Raw genomic sequence first — 15155 nt, forward strand, 5'->3', positions numbered from 1 at the left:
TGTATGTACATATACACACATGCAGATGTGTATTCTACAGAAAACATACATATAATTATGGATCTTGCATAGGCAAACAGAGGAAACATGTATCTAGTATCTACATAGGTAGATGCATGAAGCAGCCAGCATCTTGGCTGTTGCCAAACTGGTTTCAACAGTGACGTGACCTAACTTTGAAACTGAAAGATGCACTGCCCATTTGCCACTGCTTTGTTACCCATAGGCATCTCACCCCATCACCCTTCACAGCCAGTAATGCCCACCTCAGACCTGGCTATCTTTTGCAGAACTCTTAGCTTAACAGATTTCATGCTTTCGTACCTTGCATTAGTAGCATCACACAACACGATTTCTTTTTCTACACACATCCCTCTGCAGATGATCACTATTGATTTGGAATACCTCAGTTTATGGAAGTGGGATTCAATTTGCCCAAGCCCAAAACATCTATGGTGCATCTACTTACATGTATGTACGTATGTACGCACATATCCATCCTTTATCTAGCCACCTAACTCATTTCATACTCGAGACAAACAGGCACTTTCAGAGTGGGGTTCACCTCATCCAAGGCAAATACCTGAAGTCAAAAGAATCCTTCTATCACCCTTTAACCCATCTCTTCCTTTCCACTGCCTACAGATATCTGACTAGCTCATAGTTTAAAGTTAAAGCAGACAAACTTGCCCTAGCTGTCCAGACCAAGCTGCTTTACAAACTTGTTTTCAGAAGACATCGAGCTTCCTGAAGAATCAGATACTTCAAAAGGAAAATCAGAAACCATTGAGATTTCAAGTGCCCCCAAAATCTTTAAATAATTTTGAAAAAACAGGTGTAAACTAATCTTCCAAAATGTCATGTAGACACATACAACTCAATGTTGTCCAGTTAACAAAACCTTCTATAGCATGATGATCAGCACTGCATTAGGTGCCACTTCAGTAACACCATACTCTATCTTTAGTTTTACTGCCTCTTTGGTAGCTAGTTCGTTCAAATATACAGAAGAAGAAAGGAAAAGAAGCAAAGTCTTGATTCAAAGGTAGTTAAGTTGTGTATGATTAAATTTAAAGGAGACTTCCTAAGTTTATTCAGCTACCTGATGGATTAAGTTTGTTCCCAATTTCTGCATGTGAATGCCTATTACTATGGAGGAAAAACATTACACTTCAGTAACTTTTTAGGAAATAGGAGTTATTTTTATGTCTAAATAGTAGCTCTTTATTGTTTAGAACTGTCTTTAAATCACTGTGTTGAAATATGGTTCCATTAATTTCAGCAGCTCTGATTTTCAACACCTTCTGTCCTAGCTAATGTGTCTTGCTGAAAGGTTGCTGATGGAACTGTTTACTTTCCAGCATGAAACGCTATCCTTTTCAGAAATTTCTTAGGCGATCCTTCTAATTAATTAGTCTACAGTTCCCACACCACTTTATTTCATTCTTTTTTTTAATTAGGTTGTGGGGTTTTTTTGTTTGGTTGGGTTTTTTTGTTTGGTTGGGGTTTTTTGTTTTAGAAAGCTCCCAAAGCTCTTGCAGGCAGAAATATTTCCTGCTCTCTCTGCAAGAGATGCTTTTTGCATGCTTTTGCTACTGAGAAATTTTTGGCTCTCTAGAGGACAATTAAACAATGACAACTTCGTATTCATTCCAAAGCATAATTCTACTTTTGAATATTTCATTTGACTAACAAGATTCTGACCACTGTATGCAATGTAAGTCAAGTTCAGACTTAATGTCAGCGTGCACTGGCTAGACCCAAGTCCTAGGAGGTGCAAAAACTACTTAGCTGACAATGTGATTAGGTAACCAGTTCTCCTTCAGGCTGACTGCATGGATGCATTCAAAGCTGCTTCTCCAACTGGTAATCAGCAAAGGTCTTAACAGGATTTAAGCAGTGAAGGCAAGCCTTGATGGGAATGGCAAGGGGACCCAATTGCTTCTCCTTGAAATGAGAAAAGAAGCCATGAGGAAAAATGTCTGACTGTAGTTGAGAGCAAAAGCTTGAGTCATGACTAATTCCTTCATTTCCAGATATCAGTGTCTGTTACAAACGCTTTGCTCCTCTTAGCCCTGTGACTCTAAACCTCCTCATTATAGAGGGAGAATTACCCTGCACAAAGAAAAATATAATCCTCCTTCCTGAGCTCTGAAGGGATCTGCTCAGACCTCCCCTCCTGACAAATGGCAGAAACCATCACAAGAAGAAGCAGACAGCAGGGGACTAAACCTTTCCAGTGCTGCCTGCATTACTGGCCAAAGGCTACTCACAGACTCTGCTGTTTCTACATTTTCCCACCTCATCTTGACTATTTTAGCTATTTATATTGTTATCTCTTTACACCAGGGAATGTCTTTTACCACCTCCTCTATTACATGGTCTGACCTCACCTTGAACCCATGGATGTTGTATAATGAAAATAAATAATGAAAAAACTCTAAAAATCTAAATTTTATTTAATCATCCATGGGATTAGATTCATATTGCTCTGTAAGTCTGGAACTTAAGAAAAAAGTGAACATAAACCCCGCAGTGAAGGCTTTATTGGGTCCTGGAATCTTGGCTCATTTGTATATTTAGAACATACTTGAAAAATGAACATTCAAGTTTAACATAAGATGAGACATCATGCACTTACTTAACTGTCCTTTCTCACGTGGTGACTGATATGAAATAAACCCGTCCTACTTTATTCAGTCATAAAAAGAACTCAAGGAAGGGAATCTTAAAAGTAAAGATGACTTTTTAATAGGCCTGCTTTACAAAAACGATTCCATAGGAAAATGCTCCTCAGTGCTTTTGTTTCACCATCTACAGACCAGGGTTGTTTGTCTATCCCAGGGAAGATTTTAAAGTCTATGGTTTATAGCAGTAATTCATACCAAATCCTTAAATTAATGGCTATATAGAAAAAAGAAAACGATATGTAGTGAAAGTAGAATTCAGTTAAGTAAGTTCAGTACAGAGAAGCCATCTTAGAAGCCATTTTAAGGTTCCTGAATGTATATGAGATCTGTTGGGACAAAAAGCTGTTCCTAAGAGTCAGTGTGGATTTCAACATTTGTGCTCTACAGACCCTGAGGATTAAGTTAAGCACTGATTTCTGCAGTCAGAACAGCAGCATTCTGTGAGCATGACATTTCTGTCTGTATGGAGGGGTACGACTCAGAGACCTTTAAAAGGCAACTTAGTCCCTCTTTTCCTGGACCTGAGATATGCTATGAACTGAGATTCTTTTTAGTTCATTTTGGTACTTATTTCTTATCTTCCATTTTCTGCATCCAGCACCTTTTTTCCCCACTAAAGATGTCTTTTGTCCCCTTTCCATGCTGTCCTCATCCCTAAAGCATTTCTGCAGACCTTTGCATGAAGACAGAATTAGCTGCAAGGATATCAGAGCAACCTAGAATTTGCTCTGTACCTGCACACCAGTACTGTCTCTTTCAATCTTTCTCTGCCAATAAAGGATTTTATGGAATTGCAGGTGCTTTACTTTCGGTGAAGGAGGCTGAGCTGCACTATGTAACTATAGCAACAACTACTGTGAAAGCTCTCAATTTTTGACATGCCTCATGTAACCTCACGGAAAAATTTATACAAATGAAGAAACAGAAAATGAAACATCCCGAAGGCCAAAGGAAAATATTGTGGGGATCTGCATCTTTATGCATTGCTGAAATACTTCGCCCATGGCAATTTGCTTCTTTTACTGTATGGTGGTAACACTAAAACAGCATTTTAAAATTCACAGTTTAAACAGTAATTTAAGCCTCCACAATGCCAAAACAGAAGACATGCATGCAATCAGCTCAGAAAACACTGTAGCACATTACTGTATTTGACAAAGATTCATCACTGGGAAACTGACATAACACAAATGGAGAGAAGAAATAAGGTGTGCACATTTTTTCATAGGGAGTCATAAACAGTTGCATAGGGATATACTGAATTATTCATCTCTTACAGACAAGACAAAAGATCCATCTTTCTAAGAGAGATTTCTCTATCCAAAGGATACTCTTTTTCAAAGGAGTTTCCTGTGCTCACAGCAGCTGAGAACTGTGTGAAAATGAAACTGAGATGCTTTGTCCCAGTCTTAGAAATCTATGACTTGATAGACAAGTTTGACATTCCAAATCCAATAAAACAGTGTCAAGCTCACAGCAAAATATGAATATGCCGCAGTCTGAAATGGCCTCAAGTATCCTGGAAAGCTACCAAACCACTTACGTTGAGCTTGGAAATGCCACCTCTATATGTGCTTCCACGGCCATGATCCACAGTGCTGGAAAATTGGTCCTTGCTAACGGCCACCATTTTACTGCATTACTTCAATTCTCTCCAACAGCTCAAACACTATGAAGCAAAACCACTTCCAAAGATTTTTAACAATAACCACCAGACTGAGAACTGTTCCTGCTAAAATGTTGACCTTATTGACAAAGTGCATTTGCATGGTCACAGGAATAGCCAGTCTTGCAGTCAATGAATCAGATCAGAACACTTCATCCCAGTTGCCAGTTATTTCCCATTTTCAGCTCTGCTGCTGTGATTTATTTATCTAAAAAAGCACAATAATCCCAACCACTTTGTTTATTCTAATGATCAAACAAAACAAAAAAATATTTAATAGCAAGGTTTAGGGAAAACTACTGAGCTGTTAATATAGCTCTTCTGAATCTAATACTCTTGCAGTACACAATGCAATCTAGGCTGCCTGGAAAGGATGAAAATGATGTGTTGCTATGGAAACAGGAAGGCACATGTTTGGGTTGCTCATCCCTGAAGAGCTGCCCCACCAATATCTTTAAAGCCTGCTAATAAAATTTTAATCGATAATTAGAATAAAGTGAATTTCACCTCCTGTTTGACACCAGAATCTTGGTTCAGACATTGTCAAGCTCTTTTCATGTTTCCTGCATCCAACTATGCCCTACAGCATTAAGAATGAATTTATGCACAAACAAAAATGTCAACATGAGCTTATCTAGTTCAGCTACTTAACATGATTATTCCACCCAGCAAGAGATACCAGCTTCCCTGTTTAAAATCTTGTGCATGTAGGAATATGCTTTTTAATTTATTAATTGATGTGCTATACTCAAAACCAAAAACAAAACCAACAAAACAAATCAACTCTTTGGTTATTACCAGCTTAAGGCCATCAACCAGGGATATGCCCATTGAGAATGTGACAATTACCCCAGTACTGGAGTTACCACTCACCAACTCCCCTAAACATCTGCTAATTCCTAGAAATGACAGTTTCTATCTTACCGTGATTTACCTGCAGACAGATCTTCCAAAACACTAGACCTTATAAGTAAAAATGCTTTTCCAGACAGCCAAACAGAAAACAGGCCAAGTTATTTGCTGGCAAAACTCCGTTTGTTTCACCATTATAATAGCAGAGAATCTGGCTCCAAACATACAGCCATTAATTATCTGTACAGTTAACTATGTCAGTACACCTATTTGTTATTACATTGGGAAATCAATAAGCAAGACTTTGTTAATGCTATTTACTAATCTATTAACTCATTCTTTATAAATAACTAAGTATAATGTTAAGAATATCAGAGTATGCTAATAAACAGTTAATAAGCTTTGTATTCTGGATCACAAAACAGTAAAGCAAAGCTGAAAACACAAGAAATCCATACTGTGAACAAAAGAGGTGCATAACAGATTTTTTTTTTTTAAATGTAGCCATACATTACAAATTACTTTTTTTTAAATTTCAATTAATTTCCATTAACGTATACAATATTTCTGTTTCAGGACTCCTGGCAGAAGGACTCCAGTGGTCCATTCTGACAGGAAGAAAACCAACTCCCATACTTACCAACCATGAATCTTTACTGCACTGAGATCTTGAACCAGACTATTAGAAATGCCCATGTCAGAAGAGATATGAGTGACAACATGACACATCCTTTAAAGAGGACACACTTAACTGGTTTCAGATTCAGAGATTGAGAATGGGGGTGATTTTCCACAGTCTGCTCCCAGAATACACCAGCACTTTCAAGAATACGTCAGTCTCTCTATCTGCTGGTATGTTTGGGCTTGAAGTTTTCTAGAAAAACCCTGACACTAATCTCCTGTTCAACTGTACAAGATTTTTAAGCTGTTTGTCAAATTAAACTTGAAATACACTGATTTCCTCAAAGAAGAGGAACAACACTCCCATTTCCTTTTCCTGGCTTTGTAATTAATATGAAGACATAAAAATTGCAGGCACAACTCTCCTTCAAACCAGGATCCCACTGTGTAGCCATTATGCAGTAGCTACATACATAGCTTCAGCTTGCAGCTGAAGTTGGAGATGTTTCCATTTTTCATGACAGCACTGAACTATTTGAAAAAAATCCAAAACATTTTAGGACCAGCATTTCCAAAAAGATAAGTAACTGCACTTTGCTCGCCTTGGGAATGCTTAGCATATTCAGAAATCCATTTGGAAATTCTATTTTGTTTTTATAACAGAACATACAATATCAGATGAATGGTAAGTTAGGACAATTTACCTTTATAAATCTTATCTAACCAAGGCTTATAAAAACGTGTTCCATCAAAACTCTTCAGAATATACACCCAGTTCTTAATGGAATATATTTATCCAGAAACTTAAAGAAACTAAAATTATTTTGATTTTCCATCCTAAATAGTTCTATGTTTGAATATAGACATATTTTTGATATATCCCTGAAAAGTCAGCATTTTTTCAAGAGATGACAAAAATGACAAAAAAAGTTTCTAAAAAATCATGGGGTTTTTTTTAAAGGCTACAATATTTTCCAGTTGCTTTCATTTTCAATGCACATGTTTATTCGCCTGAGGTATCCACTGTGATATTTAAAAGGATTTATTTGCTTACAGCTAAACAGATGACATTTACTCACATTACAAAACTGTCACACAACGCTGGCATTATTTAACCACCTTCTCTTAGGAGACATATACTTGGGACAGCAGGTTGGGACAGAGTCACATGCTGTCTGGGAAGGCTCACACACAGTACACACATATTGTTCCTTCTCCAACCACGCAAAAAAAACCCTGAAAACAATCATTATCCAAGTTTTATCAACAGGGTAAAATACTACCAAATCTCTGAGGATTTTGCTAAATAAGTATGTTAATTTACCACTTCAGCAATAAAAAACAGGACCTCAGCAATACAGCTCCCCTTGGCTCAGAGGTTTAATAGGACAGCGTTTCATTCCTGCTAGTTTTTAAGGGCTTGGCTGCTCCCTGGGCATCTGTGCTGGTTACCGAACTATTTTCAAACGTCCTTCCATCCAGGCATCTCTCTCCTGAGCATCAGTCACAGTTACGAATCACAAAATAAATGCTTCAGATGCAACAGTGCTAGCTTTGGCTTTCAACAGAAAATTTTGGAGACAAACAGTTTATGGAAAACAGAGAATGACACAGTGACATTTGGAGTACAGTGCCCCCAGCCTCCCTTCCTCAGGGAGTCTTCCTTTTAGTCATGATACTTTAGCTACTTCACATGGCTTTTACTGCCTAAAAGCCAGCATGTGGCTTCACCGTTCTCCTTTTTCCCATATCTGTACTTTAAATGCAACTTTTTTTTCAGAACTTTCATGGATCCCAGACAGGAACAGCCTCAGGACATGGAATAATTTAGGCTGGACCTCTGGACATCACCTGCTCCAGCCCTCTGCTTGAGTGCTTACCACTACACTACTCCTATGCCTTGAAATACTGCACTGCTGTGATACGCTTTGCACCAGGCACTGTATGCAGAGAAACTGCTGAGTGCAACTGGGTAATCTGAGGCAGCTTAATGTTTGCTCGTCTCAAACAAATTTCCCATTTTTCCAAACTCGTAGGATCTTGCTTTTGCTCCTCTAGCACTTCTCTGCAGACAACAATCCTCTTTCTTTGCTGAGAAAGTCAATGTGACTCTGCAAAAAATCCTACGCACTAGCCAGCTCCCAAATTGTATCATTTTCAAAGAGGGCTGGGTTTTCAGCTTTTCCTTAAAAAGCACATACAAAGCTAATTTCTGCAGCTGGAGTAAAATGTACCATGTGTACCAGGCAGACTGGCTTTCTCATTGGACACTGAAGGGTTGCTATGATTCAGACGTTATGCTTTAATATTTAAATTTCCACAAGCTACAGTTATGCTGATATAAGAACAAACGTCAGAATGTTGATCTATTCTGAGATTCATCTCAGAAGGTCGACAACACACTTTGAAATCAGGTTCTGTTTCTGTCTATTGGAATTTGACAGATTTCAGTCACTTGAGGAAGAAAAGATTGCCAAAGAGGAATCCAACAGTGCAGTGCAACTTTCAAGCGATCATGAGGAGACACTACACTGTCATTTCCTTTGACCTTGGTGGAAAATGTAAGAAATAGCAAATTGCTTTATTTATACATTGGGCCCCTTTGTCCTCATTTTTATTTTCCAAGTACTCTTTTTACACAGATTCACATTTGTTTACTGCTTGAATTTTGCAATAGTGCCATACCACTTAACTCCACCCAGGAAATTTACTCTGCAGTGTTATTTTTGCCTTCTCTAAAATTTGGCAGACCTAGCAAACAGGGAGATTTGACACGTTCCCTATAGCTCAGGGCATCAGAACCGTGAGGCCTCAAGGTGCTTGGGTTTGGTTTGGGGGTGGTTATTTTTCCTTTCCTGCTTAAGGAAGAAACCTTTATGCTGATCCCGGTCTTAAACACTGCATCCTGAACAGTGCGACAACTGGGGAAAACAAGATCTACAGTGTCAGCCACTTACATGTGTTCTCACGTAGTCACCATCTGTTTGGTAGTCCCAGAAGTCAGCAGCTCGTATCACAAAAAGCACTGTCATATTAAACACCCTGCTGACAAAGAGACCACGGAGTGAGGGACTGAGCCCGCTAGCTGCTGAGCCATCAGATTATGGCCTCAAAATGTACCAGCAAAGAACCACTAAAAGATAGTCCTTCAAGGTCTTTTCCTTCTCTTCCTTTTCCCAGTTACAGCCTTCCCACCGATGATGAAACTGCTGCAGCTCACACTGTACAAGTTTGCTAAACTATTGCAATTTTACAAACTTGCAAGTCCACAAATGTCTCTTATTGCATGTGTTTGAAAGAATGAGTTTATGTTGAGAGAAAGAAAAAAAAAAACGTAGAAACAAAGGCTACATTCCTTGTCAAAATAAGCCATTTGCCCTTTATTCTGTATAGTGACTAATTGTTAAGTGAGTCAAACGGCACTTGAGAACCATCTTGAATGGCTGAAGGGATTGTCTTCTGGGATCTCATGGAGGAGCGATCCAAAACTTCGCTGTAGGGCAGTTTGACCTCTCCATCTGAACTGGCCTACATACGTGTGTGGGAAAGCTCTGGCGTTGGTACCCTGTCTATCCCTAAGGGCTTAAAAATCACAGTGGGCCCTTCACGACCATATTGCTCAGGCTGTTATCCCAAGAGAAAAAAATCTCTGATGACCAACCTGCCAGCACATGATCACAACAGATGTAGCCCCAGTGAAGGACTTGGGACTGGCACCTGCAGAACACAGTAAGAAAAATTTCTGTCATCTCAAATAGGAAGAAGAACAAACTCAAAAGGGATAAGATGCTCACTCCTCTATATATACACACATATACAATATATATATAGGTTTAAATCAAAATATTGATTTATTAAACCATTATTCCTTGGTATAGCATCTTATTTACCTTTAAAGAAACTAGAAACTCTTCACATCTGCATTATTTGTGACATTTTAGGCTTCTATTTGGAAATCTTATCGTGTCAATTTGTTTCCCAGACACAAGAGGGCCTGACAACCCCCAGCCTCATGCTTGGGTTGATCTTGCCAGCAGAGATTATGATGTAGCATTTGCATTCCATAATTTCTTTCAGCAGACAAGCAGATTTCTGTTTTTACAGAAATATACCAATTATTTTTATGCTATGTATACATATGTCCTTTTTCTAAGGCTAGTTCTGGAGCACTTAAATCTGCTTATAAATGAAGAATGAAAATTGTCCTAGGCATGCAGTTCCTTTTCTAGCAACTACTATTCGACAGCTGAACTCTTCCCTCCTCCCTTGTAAAAAGCCTTGTAAAAAGAGCCATGTAGCGGACTCTGCTCGTTGGAGGTATCACCGAACATAACTGTTTCAGTAATGAGAACCTTGTTTCCCAAAAAAAGCAGCCCAGCAACTTGCCAAAGTGTCAGCATAGAGACATATGCAGAGAATCCTGGAAAAGCCTCCAAGATTGCTCTGCCACATTTTACATTTTAATCACTAAGCTCTCGGCTCCTAAGCAGACGACGACAGCAGACAGCTCATGCAGTCTCAATTTATTGTGACCTAAAGGTCACACCAGAACAGTACTAATACTATTTTTCTTTTGGTAGTATGAAAAGGATCCTGCCACTTCAGTAAGGCATTCGACACTGTCTCCCACAGCATCGTCCTAGACAAACTGTCTGCCCGGGGCTTGGATGGCTGGACTCTTAAATGGGTTAAAAACTGGCTGGATGGCCGAGCCCAGAGAGTGGTGGTGAATGGGGCAAAGTCCAACTGGCGGCCGGTCACTAGCGGTGTTCCCCAGGGCTCAGTTCTGGGGCCGGTGCTGTTCAATATCTTTATAGATGATCTAGACGTAGGGATTGAGTGCACCCTCAGTACATTTGCAGATGACACCAAGCTGTGTGGGCATGTCAATCTGCTGGAGGGTAGGAAGGCCCTACAGAGGGATCTGGACAGGTTAGATAGATGGGCCGAGACCAACGGCATGAGGTTCAACAAGAACAAGTGCCGGGTCGTACACTTCGGCCACAACAACCCCATGCAGCACTACAGGCTGGGGGAAGAGTGGTTAGAAAGTGGCCCGGTGGAAAGAGACCTGGGGGTGCTGATCGACAGCCGGCTAAACATGAGCCAGCAGTGTGCCCAGGTGGCCAAGAAGGCCAATGGCATCCTGGCCTCTATTAGCAATAGTGTAGCCAGCCGGTCTAGGGAAGTGATCGTCCCTCTGTGCTCGGCACTGGTGAGGCCGCACCTTGAGTACTGTGTCCAGTTCTGGGCCCCGCACTTCAAGAAAGATGTTGAGGTGTTGGAGCGAGTCCAGAGGAGGGCGACCAAGCTGGTGAAGGGTCTGGAGGGTCTGACCTACGAGGAACGGCTGAGGGAGCTGGGGTTGTTTAGCCTGGAGAAGAGGAGGCTCCAAGGTGACCTTATTGCCGTCTACAACTACCTGAAGGGAGGTTGTAGTGAAGTGGGAGTTGGCCTCTTCTCCCGGGCAACTAGCGATAGGACAAGAGGGCACAGCCTCAAGCTTCGCCAGGGGAGGCTCAGGTTGGACATTAGGAAGAATTTAGTTTCAGAAAGGGGCATTAGACATTGGGATAGGCTGCCCAGGGAGGTGGTGGCGTCACCATCTCTGGATGTGTTTAAGAAAAGACTGGACATGGCACTTAGTGCCATGGTCTAGTTGACAGGGTGGTGTCAGGGCAACGGTTGGACTCGATGATCCCTGAGGTCTCTTCCAACCTGGTTGATTCTGTGATTCTGTGAATACCAGACACTGTCCTGCCTTATGTTCCCAATACTCATCAGTAGAACGTAACTGAATAACAACAGCAAAAGCTGATCATTAGTAACTCAGAATCCGCTTTCATGTTAATACAGCAAGAAAGCCACTGCACTTCACACTGATACAAGGGCCGGGTTGCCAGGGGGGCTCAGGCCAGGCGGAGACCACCACGGGATCAGCGTCATGTTTGTCCAGAGAGCTGCCTTGTGCCGTGTGAGATCTTTCACTGCCCTGTGCACCGGCCTGCCCTCTAGGCATTGCTGCTGTTCCCCTAACTTTCCTTTCTAAGGTAAATCCAAGCCTTGATCTTGGAACTGCTTTTGTTCCCCTAACTTTCCTTTCTAAGGTAAATCCAAGCCTTGATCTTGGAACTGCTTTTGTTCCCCTAACTTTCCTTTCTAAGGTAAATCCAAGCCTTGATCTTGGAACTGCTTTCGGGGCTACACAAAGAGCAGAAAGAAACATAATCTGACACGGCCAAACCGAAAGGAAATAAGACAACCCAAGGGTAGGCAGACAAATACAGGCACTGAAGGATTAGGGGCAGCCAGAGCAGCTTCACAGTGAGACCTCCCTGGCTGGAGACAGCCACGCACAGGACTGACAATGAGCAAGCGGAAGTTTAACAACATAATACCAGCTAAGAGCAGCAGCAGGAGATGAGCAGGCTTTCTTCACACCGCGGGGGATCAGAGATAATTCAGAAAACACAGATTCAATTTAATATCGTAAATTAAAGGGAAACCAAGAGAAAAACTGGGGTCAGTACGGTTTGAACATGGCATTCCATTGACAAACAAGTAGACAACAAGATTTTTCCATTTCAGAGGTCTCCAGAAATGAGCAGCACCTAGAAGCTCAGCAGATGGCCTTGAAAAAACGGCTTGTTCACTTCAGAGCCCCAGTGGGAGCTGAGCCCTTTCAACATAACTGGAACAGTCTCTAGCTATCAAGCAACCACTAGCAAAAGAGGTGAATTTGCTTTCACAGCATTTCCTCTAGTTCGTTCCAAGTTTTCCCTGCTCATTTGTGTATCTTCAATTAAAACACCATGCTTTTTTTCCTAACTGGTCTTGCAGTTAGCAGCAGGGGAGGAAAAGAGTACAAACAAAAGCACTCAGTAATTCAGCCTCTGAAATGCATCTGAATCTGCAGCTCCAGGGCTCTGACAAAGCAGCACTGAAAAAGCTTGCTGCTTCCCTTGACGTTCAAGGACAGCATGATCCATCAGTCTGTGCATTTGTATTCCCTGCCACTGCATTGGCCTGGCCTTTCTCCTTGCTCCCCCAAGCACAGATACCATCTCATCATTGGAGAGATGACCTGTGAGCAAACTGCATTGCAGCCTGCATTGGCTGGGAACTGAGCCCGAGAGGAGGGAAACAACACGTCACAGAGCTACACGAACAACAGACGTGTACAGCTCTTGACATGCCTGGATGTCAAGACATACTCTCTCTGCTGCAGTGAGGACTCACCAGCAGATGTATAATGTTGCTGCAATCTCCAGAAACACCCTTTGTCTCTGTTGTATATGTAGTACCAGAGTCCAGGCTTGTTTCCTTTAAAAAAATAATGAAGAGAGAAATAGACATATTAGTAGCAAAATATTTTCTTGTGCCTACTGCAAATCTGGTATCCCTCACTGACCACGAGTACAGAAAAGAAAGTATCTGGGAGAGAGAAGATAAGGCTTTGCTAGCAGTCTAATTTTCATTTGGACGTGAAGGGAGCCCTCACTGAGAAAAAAAAAAAGCAGAGGAGATAAAGATAAGATCAGAGATGGTGAAAAGGCATTCATAAAGGGCAAGAGGGAAAAGGGGGAGGAAATCAATCACAAGTACAGACAAGATCAAACGGCAGCATACCCGTAACAGCCGTATTTCCTTGGGAAAAAAAGCTGCAGGAAGAAGAGGCAGCACAGCACCATGCTGTGAGGAGCGCCACTCTCTGCTCCCACTGCATAGGAGAAAGTTGTTCTTTCTCCATAGCAACAAGATACTTAAAAGCCAATCTGGAGACTGAAGATCAGCTTAAAAACAAAACACAACATGTATCGATTTATTATCTCTATTTTAAGCCTCAGCTGTGAAGTACACAGGATAGCATTTGTTTAGCCTGAGGAAGCATCTTCACGGAAAGCTCTCTTCTCCATTTATGTCTCAGAACCAACCCTTGGTGTGAAGCAAACTGTGGCACTTACACATGCTCCCTACTCTTAGGTAATGCCAAATGCATTAGGCACAAGCACACCTTGCCACAGCCTGAGGTGCCCACAGCGGAAGCCTACCAGCTGCTGCCTTTTCCAGGGACTGCAGGAAGGCATCAATACCTCCCAACTCCTCTCACAGGACTCAGGGAGGGAGGGAGTTGCAGCCCTTTGCTGCAAAAAAAATACATAAAATAATAATAATTTAAAAAAAAACCAAACCCTCAAACTTGCTGTTTAGCAATTACCAGCTCAAGTCACTGTTTACAAGGGCTCGGGATTGTCCTTGAAGTCTGCTTACACCTGCTTGGAAACAGCTCTGCTCAGGTACCTGAATGACTTCAATAAAGCCATTATGCTGACTGCATTGGCAGAGCTCTGGCAACATTACAGACCTCGTCTCCTTCTCAAAGGCGCCAATGGAGCCTGCACAGCAAATTCCAGAATGCACCAGGATTATTTAAGAAGCTCATCAAGTTTTGGGTGAATGGATTGTACTAAAAGAGCTGCAGAACAGCTAGGGTTTCAGTCCTGACCTTGGTTTAGCTTAGCTGCTGAGATTAGTTTCCTCATGGAGAGGGGGCAAAAAAAAAAAAGCTATCAAGTCACAGTTCCTTAACCACAAATACCACAGCTATGTTTTAGTAGTTAATTACTCCAAACAGATAAAATTGCATCTTTACATGCCAGCTCCGAACAAGAATCTTAATAAAACAACAAACCTACCACTACACCATCCTCTATTTTACTTCCTCAGTAATGAAAAGAGCTGGAGCAGAGAAGCTTACTCAGAATAACTACTGCCCAGTCCAGGTACCACCCAGCTATCGTGAAGATCTGCCAATGGGAATTTCTACTCTTCTCCTGCAAAGAACAAGTGTGCAGCAGTAATCTAGAACAAACACAGCTGAACACAGCACAGAGTAGCACTGTCTGTACTCAGCTAGGAGTGCTTTACAAATAGCTAGACAGACAGAGGTAGCACGAACAAGGCAACTCTCATGCATTCAGCGTCTCTCAGGGCATGGCACTGCAGGCTGCCGAGGACAGATGGGTGCAGAGGTAAAGTGTTTACACAGCCCCTAGGCAGGGAGACTTTTGTCCAGTGGAAGAACAAAAAACATGCTGAGGGTTTGGAATTGCAAGCTAAACCTCCTAACTGGCACTGAATACTGAAGAACTGGTGGGAATTGGGTATGATGAAGCAAACAGAGCAATTTCAGGAGGTGGCTGATTACATACAAGCATGCCAAAAATATGGTACCCTGTGCCAGTTTTGTTAGTTTTAGTTTCCCTTCCACTGCGAAATGCTATTGTATTTGAATGTCCAGAGAACTACAAGGAGGAAAGAAAGAA

General features: G+C 41.5%; 1 protein-coding gene across 14 annotated transcripts in view; it reads right to left on the reverse strand.

Annotated features, from left to right (window-relative positions):
* Nucleotides 1–15155, reverse strand: part of SERGEF (secretion regulating guanine nucleotide exchange factor) — a 258027-nt gene that overhangs the window by 114577 nt on the left and 128295 nt on the right. For 11 of the 14 annotated variants that reach the window (XR_011048014.1, XR_011048015.1, XR_011048016.1 and 8 more), the window contains one exon: nt 13069–13152. The exons of the other annotated variants lie outside the window; for them this stretch is intronic. Coding sequence is in view for 5 of the 11 variants with exons in the window: in XM_068399168.1 (XP_068255269.1) it covers nt 13069–13152 (84 nt within the window). In the remaining 6 variants the exon portion in view is untranslated. The remainder of the gene's footprint in view (nt 1–13068; nt 13153–15155) is intronic. 14 annotated transcript variants of the gene reach the window in all.

The sequence above is a fragment of the Nyctibius grandis genome, chromosome 4, assembly GCF_013368605.1.
Source record: "Nyctibius grandis isolate bNycGra1 chromosome 4, bNycGra1.pri, whole genome shotgun sequence".
NCBI lineage: Eukaryota > Metazoa > Chordata > Aves > Nyctibiiformes > Nyctibiidae > Nyctibius > Nyctibius grandis.